A 13820-nucleotide genomic window follows, 5' to 3' on the forward strand; every position below is an offset into this window, starting at 1 on the left:
CCAATTTGGCATTTTTTTAAAATGGCTACCAGTGAATTATTCATTAAAAATGTGTCCAATTGGGTTGATTTGTATCTCACACAAGACCTGACACAAAGTTAGAATTGGGCGAAAATAGCTTGAACTCCTTTGGCAAGAGGTAATCATCTTAGTTCTGTCTGTACATACTGCAATAGAATTGTAAAGGAATGGTTCATTCCGGGTGGGTCATTTTTCTCAGTTTGCATTAAAAAAAAGAAAAGACCGATTTGCCATGAAGTTGTTTCTTTCTCACAAGGTTTGCTATGAGTGGCTAAGGAAGAGTAAAGCTTTGCATTTGTGAAAAAAGCACTGGGGGTGGGGATGGGGGAGGTGGGGCTGGAAACTGGAATTAAAATGATTGCGAAACCATTATCGATTGTCATTTAAAAAAGCCCATCTGGTTTACTAATGTCCTTTGGAGAAGGAAATCTGCCACCCTTGCCTGACCTGGCCCACACGTGACTCCAGACCCACAGCAATGCGTTTGTGGCCCTTTGAAATGGCCCAGCAGTCAGTTCAAGGGAATCTGGGGGGTGAGCAAGAAATGGTGGCCCAGCCACATTCCCTGAATGAATTTTTTAAAAAAACCTCACGCACAGATTTATGTTTAAGAATATCATACATCATCAAGCTGAACATCTCCACAGTTATTTTTGATATACAATAAACATCTGGAGACTTTAGGGACATCGTAACAAAAGTGAATGGTTTAAGTAGAACAAAACATGTATTGGTAATCTCTTGATATCATTGATGGTACAGATCAAAATAAGAGGACTACAATCAGATGCTGTCTCACACATTCACTTCTGCCATGTTGTTATTGGTCTGAGCTGGAGAAGGCTTGCTCTTCATCGCCTCTGTTCCAAATTTTGACAGATCAGCAAAGAGGAGTCTTGGAGACCACAATGAAGTGAGTATTCGCTTGTATTCATTTCGGAAGTTCTGATTGAGAAGTCCATAGATGACTGCATTAAGGCAGCTGTTGAAGTAAGCCATGAAGTAGCTCATGACAAAAAGCCATTCCGGGATTTGAGGTGCCACCGCTAGAGGATTTATGGCCACGGCCAAGCCAATAAAATTCAGTGGCCCCCAGCAAACTGCAAAAAGCACAAAGACCACAAACATGGTGAGGAAATTTCTGAAGTCGCTGGGTTTTAACTTTTGCTCGTCGGGCTTCACGCGTCGCTTTACCTGGATGACCAAGATCCAGATTCTCAGGTAGCAGTAGGTCACCACGCCAATGGGGATCAGGAAGTGGACAACCACTACGGCGATCGTATAATACGAGCTTACTGTTTGGGCAAACGTGCAGGAATATACGCGAGGGTCATACTGCAGAGAGCCCACAAAGAAATTTGGGATGATTGCGATCACTGTTAAGACCCAGGTCAGGCACAGGTAGCAGATCGTGTTTCTGTAGCTGTAGAACTTGTCGTACTTGAAACTGTGGCAGATGTAACAGTATCTGTTGATTGCGATCGCTGTGATGTTGAAAACCGACCCGATGACACTCAAGCCCATCAGAAATCCACTAACCTGGCAGTGGGTATCACCCAGCTTCCATCCATGTTGGAAAATGGCAAACAAGATCACTGGGTAAGGGTACACTGCCACAACCAGGTCAGCTACAGAAAGGCTGACGACAAAGATGTTACCTGAAAAGAAAAATGGACAATATGTAGAAGCCATTTCAATCATTGGAATCATAGAATTTACAGTGCAGAAGGAGGCCATTCGGTCCATCGGGTCTGCACCAGCCCTTGGAAAGAGCACCCTACCTAAGCCCACACCTCAACCCTATCCCCATAACCCAACCTAACCTTTTTGGACGCTAAGGGCAATTTAGCACGGCCAATCCAACCAACCTCCACATCTTTGGACTGTGGGAGGAAACTGGAGCACACGGAGGAAACCCACACAGACACGGGGAAAATGTGCAGACTCCACACAGACAGTGACCCAAGCCGGGAAACGAACCTGGAACCCTGGAGCTGTGAAGCGACAGTGCTACCCACTGTGCTACCGTGCCGCCCCATTGAATTAAGTCATGAGTTTAAATGGATGGTGTTGACCACCCTGCAAAAGTCAGAAAATAATGATTGCTACTTCATACCAACTTGGCTGATATCTAAAGAGTGAAGGTGACACAGATACAAGAATGTGAATCTAATTGGGATCTTTCCACTCACACAACTTAAGCAACATTTCCAACACCAACAGAACAATAATTTTAACCCTTACACCTGCAGTGCTCCTGACTCTCAGCGCCCCAGGTTAAGCGGGTTTGAATAGGTTCAAACTGAGCACAAACACGGACTGCAGGTCAAAATGGCGGCTCGTCACCACCTTATCAAGGGCAACAAGGGACGAGCAATGAATACTGACGTTATTAATGACACCCATATATCAAGAATGAATGATAAATAAATGGCCATTTGTCAGAAGTCAATTGTTCCACCTCGGCTGCCATTGCGATTTAGTTGAGTTGGTTGGACAGCTGGTCCGTGATGCAGAGCAATGCCAACAGCGCCGGTTCAATCCCCGTACCGGCTGAGGTTATTCATGAAGGCTCCGCTTTCTCGCCTCGTCCCTCCCCTGAGATGTGGTGACCCTCAGGTTCAATCACCACCAGGCAGCTTTCCCCCTCAAAGGGGAAAGCAGCCTATGGTCATCTGGGACTATGGACTGTATTTTTACTGTGAAATAAACTACAATATTTACACCAATGCATAAAAGGGTGGGGACTATTAGGCAGAGAAGAGCAATTCACTCTGTACCTAACTGAGACACTTAAGGCTAAAACACCCTCACTTGATTAAGAGTAAATAAGACCATAAGACACAGAAACAGAATTAGGCCATTCCTCCCATCGAGTCTGCTCCACCATTCAATCATGACCGATATGTTTCTCATTCCCTTTCTCCTGCCTTCTTCCCATAACCCTGATCCCCTTTTTAATTAAGACTTCTAAACTTCAACGAGTACAGACCCAGGGTTCTCAACCGCTCCACATATGGCAAGCTCTTCATTCCAGGGATCATTCTTGTGAACCTCGTCTGGACCCTTTCCAAGGCCAGCACATCCTTCCTTAGATACGGGGCCCAAAACTGCTCACAATACTCCAATTGAAGTCTGACCAGAGCCTTATACAGCCTCAGAAATACATCCTTGCTCTTGTATTCTAGCCCTCTTGACATGAATATTGACATTGCATTTCCCTTCCTATCTGCTGACTGAACCTGCACGTTAACCTTTTTTTTTGAAAATATTTTATTGAGGCATTTATAATTTTAACAATTTTACACATCAAATTTCAACAAAAACAAAAACACAATATAACCAAAATATAACAAACAATGCCACCTTCCCCAACCACCTTCTCCTATCCTGTCCCATGCCTCCCCTTCCCCCTTCCCCCCCCCCCCCCCTCCCGGTGACAGCTTAATTCTTCTCAAAGAATGAACGGCTGCCACCTCCGAGCAAAGCCCTGCAATGAACCCCTCAAGGTGAATTTAATTTTCTCAAGTCTGAGAAACCCCGCCATGTCACTAACCCTCACTTCTGGGGGCGCCGAGTCCCCCACCTTAGTAAGATTCATCTCTGGGCCACCAGGGAGGCAAAGGCCAGGACGTCAGCCTCTCTCACCGCCTGGGCTCCCGGGTCTTTCGACACACTAAAGATCGCCACCTCTGGGATCGGTACCACCCTCACCTTTAAAACTTCTGACATGACGTCAGCAAATCCCTTCCAGAAACCCCTCAGACTCGAACATGCCAACAACATGATGTGTTGGGTAAGCTGGGTCTATGTGGACTGCGTTTGACGCAGTGTAGAGAGAGACAGGCTTCCAACACTTGATGAGATGAAACTCGATTTTATTTCTCATCTAACTATATTACATGCTTAACTGTGGGTTGACACTATGCTGACTTGACTGGAGACCTATGTACTAGCCTGAACAGACTTTCTGACTTCCACATGGTGTTTGTTCTAGTTGCTGCTCACGGGCTCTGACTGTCTCAGAGGCTGGATCCCGAGAGAGCGGGAAAACTGGTGCCCTCTGGCTTTATAGTGGTCGTGTCCTGTCTGGTGATTGGCTGCTCTGTTCTTTGTGCTTATTGGTCACCCTGTGTGTCAATCACTGCCTGTCTGCACTCCATTATATGCATGGGTGTATATTATGACAAAACATATGGACATGGTTCGCAGGACAACCCCCCCCCCCCCCCCCCCCTCGCCTGCACTTATCCTCTACCCCCTGGAGGAACCTGCTCATCCGGGCCACAGTCATGTGCACCCTGTGGACCACCTCATATTGTATCAGGCTGAGCCTGACACACGACGAGGATGCATTAACTCTCCTCAGGGCCGCCTCCCATAACCCAGCCTCCAACTCCCCACCCAGCTCTTCTTCCCACTTTCACCTCCCCTATCGGGGCTCCCTCCCACTCCCATCAGTTTCCTGTAGATCTCTGAAGCCTTGCCCTCTCCTACTCCTGTTCTCGACACCACCTTATCCTGCACGACAGGGGCAGGAAGATCGAAACCTACCTCCGCACAAAATCCCTCACCTGCAGATACCGGAACCCATTCCCCCCGGCAACTCAAACTCCTCCTCCAGCTCCTGCAAGCTCGGGAAACCCTGATCAATAAAGAGATCCGCAAATCTCTCAATCCCCGCCCGCTGCCACCTCCGAAACCCCCTGTCCAGCCCCCACGTAGCGAACCGGTGGTTGCCCACACTGATGCCCCCTCCAGTCTCAGGTCGTATCTCCACTGTCCCCACACCCTCAGGGCAGCTACTACTACCAGACGTATGGAGTACCGAGCCGGCGAGAACGGCAGAGGTTCCGTTAACAGTTCCCCCAAACCCATGTCCTTACATGATGACACCTCCACCTGCTTCCTCACGACCCACTTCCTGACCATCGCAATATTCGCTGCCCAGTAGTGGTTAATGAAATTCAGGAGGGCCAGCCACCCCCCCCCCCCCCCCCGGCCCCTGCCCCCCCCCCTCCCCCCTGCCCCCCCACGCCCCCGCTCCAGCCGCACCATTTTCATCCTCGGGATTTTACCCACCCAAACTAATCCCAAGATCTCTGCATTTGAAGAACACTTTGGAAATAAAAATTGGGAGACTCTGGAAAACAAACAAGAACCTCGCGAGGACCGTTATCTTCACTGTTTTGTGCCCGCCCCACCAATGACATTCCACCCCCGAACGTTCCCCCTCACGTGTCCTACCAACCGACCCACATTCAATTTATGCAGCTGCTCCCACTCCCGCGCCTGGTTACCCAGATATCGAAAGCTCCCTCCCACCACCTTGAACGGCATCTCACCCAATCTCTCCTGCCCCCTCGCCTGGATCGCAAAGACCTCATTCTTACTCATATTCAATTTGTTTCTCGAAAACCGTCCAAATTCCTCTGATATCCCCATAATCCCTCCAATTCACCCCCGCGGGTCCGATATGTACAGAAACAAATCGTTCACGTCCGCCGAGAGCGAGACCCTGTGTTCCACGCCCACCACTCCACCCCGAATTATCCCCTGCCAGACCCTCAACGTTCTCAATGCCAACGGCTCTATAGCCAAGGCAAATAATAGTGGGGAAAGTGGACATCCCTGCCTCGTCCCCCAGTACAACCTGAAATAATCTGATCTCACCCGATCTGTCCGCATACATGCCACCGGTGCCTAGTCTCGCAACTGGATCCAGCCCACAAATCGCTGCCCAAACCCAGTAAGCCCCAGGACCTCCCATAGGCATTCCCACTCCACCCAATCAAAGGCCTTCTCTGTGTCCATGGCCATCACCACCTCAACCTCGCACCCCTGTGGAGGCAACCCCCTAATGTTGGTCGCCAAGTGCCGTCTCTTAACAAACCCCGTCTGGTTCTCCCCTATTACCACTGGGATGCAGTCTCCGATCCTTGTGGCCAGGATCTTCGTCAATAGTTTGGCATCCACATTTAACAGGGAGATTGGCCTGCATGACCCACAGTTTTTCGGATCCTTATCCCATTTTAAAATGAGGGAGATCGACACGTGTGACAATGTCGACAGGGAGCAGGGGGGGCAATCCCAACACCTTTGCTTCATTGAACAGCGGTCCCAACGCCCCCTGGGAACGTCTTATAAAATTCCGCCGAGTACCCTTCCAGTCCCGGGGTCTTACCCGATGGCATCGTCTCCAAACCCTCTACTACATCTACAAGCTCAATAGGGCCCCCAGGTCCTCCACCACCTCCTCATAAACCTTAGGGAACTCCAACCCTCCCAGAAACCTCCTCATCCCCTCTTCCTCGGCTGGGGGTTCCGACTTATACAATTTTCTATAAAACTCCCGAAACACCCCATTCACCCCAGACGGGTCCCAGATCATATTCCAACCTGTGTCCTTCCCTTTTCCAAACTCTCTCGCTGCCTCCTGCTTCCTCAACTAATATCCTGCTCACTTTCTCCCCATACTCGTATACCTCCCCTCTCACCCTTCGCAGCTGCCCTACCGCCTTACTCATGGATAACAACCCAAATTCCATTTGCAGCGTCTGGCGCTCATTTAACAGCCCTTCCTCCCGGGCCTCTGCATAGCCCCTGTCCATCTGCAGGATTTCCTCCACTGGCCTTTCTATCTCCACCCACTCCACCTTCTCCTTGTGTGCCCAAATCAAAGTAAACTCCCCCCTGACCATTGCTTCCAATGCCTCCCAAACCGTACCTGCCAAAACCTCCCCTGTGTTATTAATCTCAACATACCCTCGGATGGCCTTCCTCACCCGCCCACACACCTGCTCCTCCGCTAACAGCCCCACATCCAGTCTCCATTGGGGGTGCTGCCCCCCCCCCCCCTCTTTGTTCACTCGTAAATCCACCCAGTACGGGTCATGGTCCGACACCACTATTGCCGAATACTTGGCATCCACCACCTCTGCCAACACCGTCTCGTCCACCACGAAGAAATCTAATCCGGAGTACACCTTGCGAACATGGGAGTAAAAAGAAAATTATTTCGCCCTCGGCCTCCCAAATCTCTATGGATCTACCCATGTGTGCCATGAACCCCCGACGCTCCTTAGCTGCAGCCGACCACTTCTCGTGTTCCCCCGCCACCTCCTCCATCTCCTGGATCGCCTGACCCTGGGCCGCCAGCTTTGTTTCCACGCAGTCGACCACTGCCCTGATCGAATCCACCGCCCGGGCCTAGTCCTCCAGACTCTCCTTCCATTGCTGGGTGAACTTCTCATTGGAGAAGCTCACCAGGTGGTCCATAGACAACTGAGCTGGCAGGGTCGCTCCCTGCCCACCGCCATCTCCCCGTGCATCGCAGGCTCCGCACCAGCTCCAACCAATTGATTCCCTCTTTTTCGACCGGTTCCGGCACTCAGCTCCATTCACCAGAGGGTCAATCTCTTCCTCTCACTCCCCTGCATCTGTATGATCTGCAAACGTAGGAACAGTGCCCTCAGTTTTTTCTTCCAGATTGTTAATGTATATTGTTGTGGTCCCAACATCGACCCCTGAGGCCTATCACTAGTCACTGGCTGCAATCCTGAAAAAGACCCCTTTATCCCCACCCTCTGCCTTCTGCCAGACAGCCAATCCTCTATCCAGGCTAGGATCTTACCCTGAACACCATGGGCTCTTAACTTATTTCACAGCCTCCTATGCGGCACCTTGCCAAAGGCCTTCTGGAAATCTAAATAGTTCACGTCTACTGGTTCTCCTTTGTCCAAATTCCATGTTATCTCCTCAAAGAATTCTAACAGATTTGTCAGACATGACCTTCCCTTAATAAAGCCGTGCTGACTCAGTCCTATTTTATCATGCACTTCTAAGTAGTCTGCAATCACATCTTTAACAATGGACTCTAAAATCTTACCATTGGCCAAAGTCAGGCTAACCATCTTCCATGATCAGCCTTGCTCCCTTCTTAAACAGGACTGCTACATTTGCCATTTTCCAGTCCTCTGATATCCTCTCTGCCTCCAGTGATTGCTGAAAGATCACCACCAATGCCTCCACAATCTCCTCAGCTATCTCCTTTAGAACCTGGGGGTGTAGTCCATCCAGACCAAGTGATTTATCCACCTTCAGACCTTTCAGTTTTCCAAAACCTTCTCCTTAGTGATGGCACATGCTCTCACGTTTGCTCCTTTATCTTCCTGGAGTTCACGTATCCCATCGGTGTCTTCCACCGTGAAGACTGATGAAAAGTAAGAATTCAGTCCCTCTGCCATTTCTTTGTTACCTATTACTACTTCTCCAGCCTCATTTTCCAGTGGTCCAATGCCTATTCCTGCCTCTCTCTTACCTTTTTTATATTGAAAAAACTCTCCTATCTTCTTTGATATTACCAGCTAGCTCACACTCATATTTCATCTTCTCCCCCATATTACTTTTTTAGTTGTCCACAGCTCGCTGAATAAATAATAAATCAAAAAGAATGATGTTGTAGCTAAGGGTCACATTCTGTCACCAGACATTTCTAAGGGCAGTTGTTCTTAAAGCCTTTAACACTGTGGTACTCAACCACAGATCTGCTTTATAACCCATTTTTGGTTGTGTAAGAGTCTTGCCGCCGACAGCAATCGATAATCAAGCAGATAAAACCTGCAGTTATAAAAGAAAGAAGCTGTGTTGAAGTAACTAGTTCTTAGAACGCTCGGAAATGCCCCAAATTTCTTCACACAATGAATTGCTTTTAAGTGTAGTTCAGTCGGTACACAAGCTTTGACATTATCACTTCCCTGCCATTTCCACAATCAATGCTCTGATTTAGGAATGTATCACAACAGAACGGCTGTAGAGAAAGGGAGATTTGTATTTATGCAATGCCTTGTGTCATGTCAGGAAACCACACAGCACATTGAATCCAACAAAACAGTTTAGAAAGTTGTCACGAATGTACTGTGGAAATTAATGCAGCCGATTTATGGGCAGTTCCAGACAAGGACAGTGAGTGAGACACATTCTTGGGGTGGAGCGGTTGGCGGGGGCGGGGTGGGGGATGCAGTTCTACAAACAACAATACAATAATGACCAGATCATCTATGTGTTAACTGTTTTAGAGAAACAGGACCCAGGGGGAGAACTCCCCCACTGTCATTCCAATAGTGTCAGGGGACCACTTACATCCACCTGAGAGAACAGACATAGCCTGTCACTCGGTTTAATGCTTCACTCAAAACAACGCACACCTCTGACAGCGCAGCATTCCCTCAGTACTGCATTGGAGCATCAACTTTGATTCTATGCTCAAGTCACCGGGCTGAGAGTTGAACCCACATCCTTCAGGTTCAAAGGTCAGCGGCAGCTGGCGACTCCTGCTATGCATTGCACCTGTTTTGCTTTGGTACCTCTGGCTTTTTGGGGGGTTTTTCTTTTGCCTTGTTGCCTGTGAGAATTGTAAAAAAAACTTGAAAAGTTTAATAAAAATACAATTGAGAAAAAAAAACAATACCATGGCATGCAGATTTTAAAATGCATTTAGTCACTCTGGAACTCCTCGTCTGAAAGTACTTCATTGGTTGTAAAGTGCTTTGGGACATGAGAATGATGCAGTATAATTATAGGTTTTCTAACTTATTTCCCTCGCTGAGAGTAAAATTACAGTGCAGAAATGTTAAAGCAAGGTTAGGGTGGGTCCATTGCATTTGTATCTTTCTGTCACCATACCTCTGCGTTCCCTTGTATTTTTTGGTCGTTGGTATATTGGACAGATGGTTCAACTTCAGGGCAGAGACATTAGAATGACAATGTTTTACTTTACACAAGTTATATATTTAGAAAGTACTTCAGGCATAGTGGCCAAGAGCAACCAACCCAACATCTTTGAAAGTGCTGCCTATTTTTAATTTAATCGTTCATGGGATGTGGCCATCGCTGACTAGGTCAGCGTTGATCACCCATCATTAATTCCCCTCGAGAAGGTGTTGGTGAACTGCCTTCTTGCTTTGGGAATAAGTTTCCAGGATTTTGATCCAGCGACAGCAAAGGTACAGCAATATATTTCCAAGTCAGGATGGTGAGTGGCTTGGAGTGGGACTTCCAGGTGGTGGCGATCCCATGTTTCTGCTGCTCTTGTCCTTCTAGACGATAATATTCATGGGTTTGGAAGGTGCCATCGAAGATGCCTTGATGAGTTCCCATCATGCCTCTTGCAGAGTGTACTGTGTGATAATTGAAGGTGGTGAATAGGGTGCCAATCAAGCAGGCTGCGTTGTTCTGAAGCGATTGTTATTCTGATTGTTATTGTTGCCATCCATATGCTATTGGGATGAGCATGTTAATGTTTAAGGAAGAAATCAAACACCTAGCAATAAACTGATGCAACTACACTGCAAGATTTCAAATTTTTTAATAAGAGCAAACTTTATTGCATATATAAAAAGAAATTACACAAAGCAAGCACAATTAACTTAATGCTATAGTTTATATAGCTTTTGTTATAAACTCAGTTCTACTTTTTAATAATAATCTTTATTACAGTAGTCCCCCTTTATAACGCGGGTGATGGGGTCCAAGACAGCCACCCGCGTTGTATCCGAGCCACGGATATCCAGGATGGGGGTTTTAAATTTATTTAAAAATCTATGCTAGCGCTTCCCCTTGTGAGTCTACGGGGGGCGGGGAGAGAGGTCAGACCCCCGTAGACTCACAATGGGAAGCGCTAGAATAGATTTTTAAATAAATTTAAAACCCCCATTGTGGATCCAATTAAAACAGTGTCAATTTCAGCGGCCGGCTCACTTTGATCCGGAGAGGGAAGCTGCTCTCACTGAAACAATCAGCCGGCCGCTGAAATTGACACTGCCCGCTGCTCTCTCCCTCCAATCCAACTTTTAAGTTTTAATGTTTCTGATTGGAGGGAGAGAGCAGCGGGCAGTGTCAATTTCAGCGGCCGGCTGATTGCTTCAGTGAGAGCAGCTTCCCTCTCCGGATCAAAGTGAGCCGGCCGCTGAAATTGACACTGCCCGCTGCTCTCTCCCTCCAATCAGAAACATTAAAACTTAAAAGTTGGATTGGAGGGAGAGAGCAGTGGGCAGTGTCAATTTCAGCGGCCAGCTGATTGTTTCAGTGAGAGCAGCTTCCCTCTCCGGATCAAAGTGAGCCGGCCGCTGAAATTGACACAACTGACAGTTGGGGTCCATAAGCCCCCCCGCGGTATATCGCGAACCGCGGTATTGCGGAACGCGGTATAACGGGGGACTACTGTATTGTCATAATAATCTTTATTATTGTAACAAGTATGCTTACATTAACACTGCAATGAAGTTACTGTGAAAAGCCCCTAGTCGTCACACTCGGTACACAGAGGGAGAATTCAGAATGTACAATTCACCTAAGAAGCACGTCTTTCGGGACTTGTGGGAGGAAACTCACGCAGACATGGGGAAAACGCGCATTCTCCGCACAGACGGTGACCCAACAGGGATCGAACCTGGACCCTAGCACTGTGAAGCAACAATGCTAACCACTCTGCTACCTTAACTCTTAACTCCCCAAGAGTTTCTATATCTTACAAAATCTTGAATGTTTATTACCTTTTCATGGAACCAAATCCAAAGGTATGCCACAGCCCTCTGGAATTTACTTTAATTATCTTTAGCATTTCAGTTATTCCTAGAGGTGAAAATTGCCTGGGCCTCGTTCCATTAGCTTTCTTCTGAATAATTCCCCAAATTATCTTCAAAGACTTCACGTCTGTGGGTTCTTCAGCTCCTTTTCCTGGATTTGACACACATAGATTACTTCCCCCCACCCCTGGGTTTGTTATATCATAAGACCATTAGCTATAGAAGGAGAATTAGGCCATTTAGCCCATCAAGCCTGCTCCGTCATTCGATCATGGCTGACATGTTTCTCATCCCCATTCCCCTGCCTTCTTTCCGTAACCCCTGATCCCAAAGCTTCTGAAACGTTGTTTCTAAGCTAACTATTCAACCTGAATGCTTTTTGCCATAAAGACTCTTTGAGGAGCACTCTCGATTTCCTCCACTTGTTGTAGACTCAAACAAGCCTTCTGACTGCTTTTTGCTCTCAAAACCAAATTAAATTGCCTGTGTCTGTTCTCAAATTCAATTTTATTCTCCATCTCTTTCAAGTACAAATTTTTAAATGTCTGTTCCTTTTTCTTTACTTTCTACTTTGCACTTGATCAGTTCTCCTTCTTTCTCTATTTTAGAATTATAATTAAGAATCTTTATTGTCGCAAATAGGCTTACATTCACACTGCAATGAAGTTACAGTGAAAACCCCCTAGTCGCCACATTCAGTCGCCTGTTCAGGTACATGGAGGTAGAATCCAGATTGTTCAAATCATCTAACAGCACGTCTTTCGGGGCTTGTGGGAGGAAACTGGAGCACCCGGAGAAAACCCACACAGACACTGGGAGAACGTGCAGACTCCGCACAGTCAGTGACCCAAGCTGGGAATTGAACCTGGGACCCTGGCGCTGTGAATATACAGTGCTAACCACTGTGCTACCATGCCACCATTTCAAGCTGCTTGATCTGCAACGTAATCCGAGGCTACTCAGATTGTGTTGAGCACGGGTCAGTCTTTTCTTGTTCCAATTATAAATTCTGTACAATTGCCTAAAATATCTACTTTTTTAAACCCTGCTTTTGTCTCTTTGCTTCAACTTTCCTGCTGGTCCTATTAACAGAACCTTGGTTAACTGTTCAGAATCACTCAGGGATCAATCAATATCTTGGTGTGGTAGTTGGTATTAGGGGTATTATGGTACCCAGGTTGAGGCTGTAAGACCATTGGTGTGGGAGGTACCTGAGACAGCAATATCATTGGTGAAGTCTGCCTGCTGGTTCCGCCCAGTAAGGCGGAGTATAAGAGTCTGTGGGCGCGATTCTCCCAAAACGGGAGAAATCGTAAGGCTGGCGTCAAACCCAGGCGGGTTTGACGCCAGCGCGCCCCTTCCCGATCGGGAACCGATTCTGGTCCCCGGTCGGGGCTAGCAGCCCGACGCCGCAAGCTCCGGCATCACGGGCTTAACGAATTTCCTTAAGCCCGCTTGCCGGAGTTAGCGCCGGCTGACGCGTCATATGACGTCAGCCGCGCATGCGCGGATTGGAAGACTCCAACCCGCGCATGCGCGGATGACGTCATCGCGTATTTGCGCGAAACCCGCGCATGCGCGGGCCGGGATGCCCCTCAGCCGCCCCGCAAATGGATACTGCGGGGCGGCAGAAGGACAAATAGTGCGCGGGCATCGGGCCCGCTGCCCGCGATCGGTGCCCACCGATCGCGGGCCCATGGCACCCTTGGCACGGCCGTGGTACTGCCGTGCCAATCGGTGCCATGGTTATAAAAAGCGAGTTGTTCCCGCCGTTTTTACGAACGGCCAGACCAGGTGTGTTTGCCGTTCGTAAAAACAGCGTAAAGGGCTGGGACTTCGGCCCATCGAACAGCTGTGAATCGCTGCCAGCCGTAAAAAAACGGCGGCAGCGATTCGTGTCGGGAGTTGGGCGGGGGGGGGGGGAGAATAGCGGGAGGGCGGGAAAAATGTCGGGAAGGCCCTCCCGCTATTCTCCGACCCACCGTGGGGGGCGGAGAATCGGGCCCTGTGTCTCCCTAGCTGCTGCATTCTGTACCTGCGCTGCTGGGGGAAACATCTAGTCCAATAAAGCCTTCAATTGTCGTCCCATCTTGCTTCGAGAGTTATTGATCGTGCAACATTCGGCAAATTGGCAACATCTTTCTGCTTCTTGCTAAGTACAGTAGTCTTCACTGGGAAACCTTGTTAGCTTAAATCTTAGCAGGGTATCCCTGC

The 13820-nt window shown here is 48.2% G+C and overlaps 1 protein-coding gene across 1 annotated transcript in view; it reads right to left on the minus strand.

The window, feature by feature from the left end:
• Positions 1-471: 471 nt before the first annotated feature.
• Positions 472-13820, minus strand: part of LOC119952394 (melatonin receptor type 1B-like) — a 191240-nt gene continuing 177891 nt past the window's right edge. The window contains exon 2 of the mRNA XM_038776115.1: positions 472-1679. Coding sequence (XP_038632043.1) covers positions 817-1679 — 863 coding nt within the window. The 3' untranslated portion in view covers positions 472-816. The remainder of the gene's footprint in view (positions 1680-13820) is intronic.

This window comes from Scyliorhinus canicula, chromosome 17 (genome assembly GCF_902713615.1).
Source record: "Scyliorhinus canicula chromosome 17, sScyCan1.1, whole genome shotgun sequence".
Classification (NCBI taxonomy): Eukaryota; Metazoa; Chordata; class Chondrichthyes; order Carcharhiniformes; family Scyliorhinidae; genus Scyliorhinus; species Scyliorhinus canicula.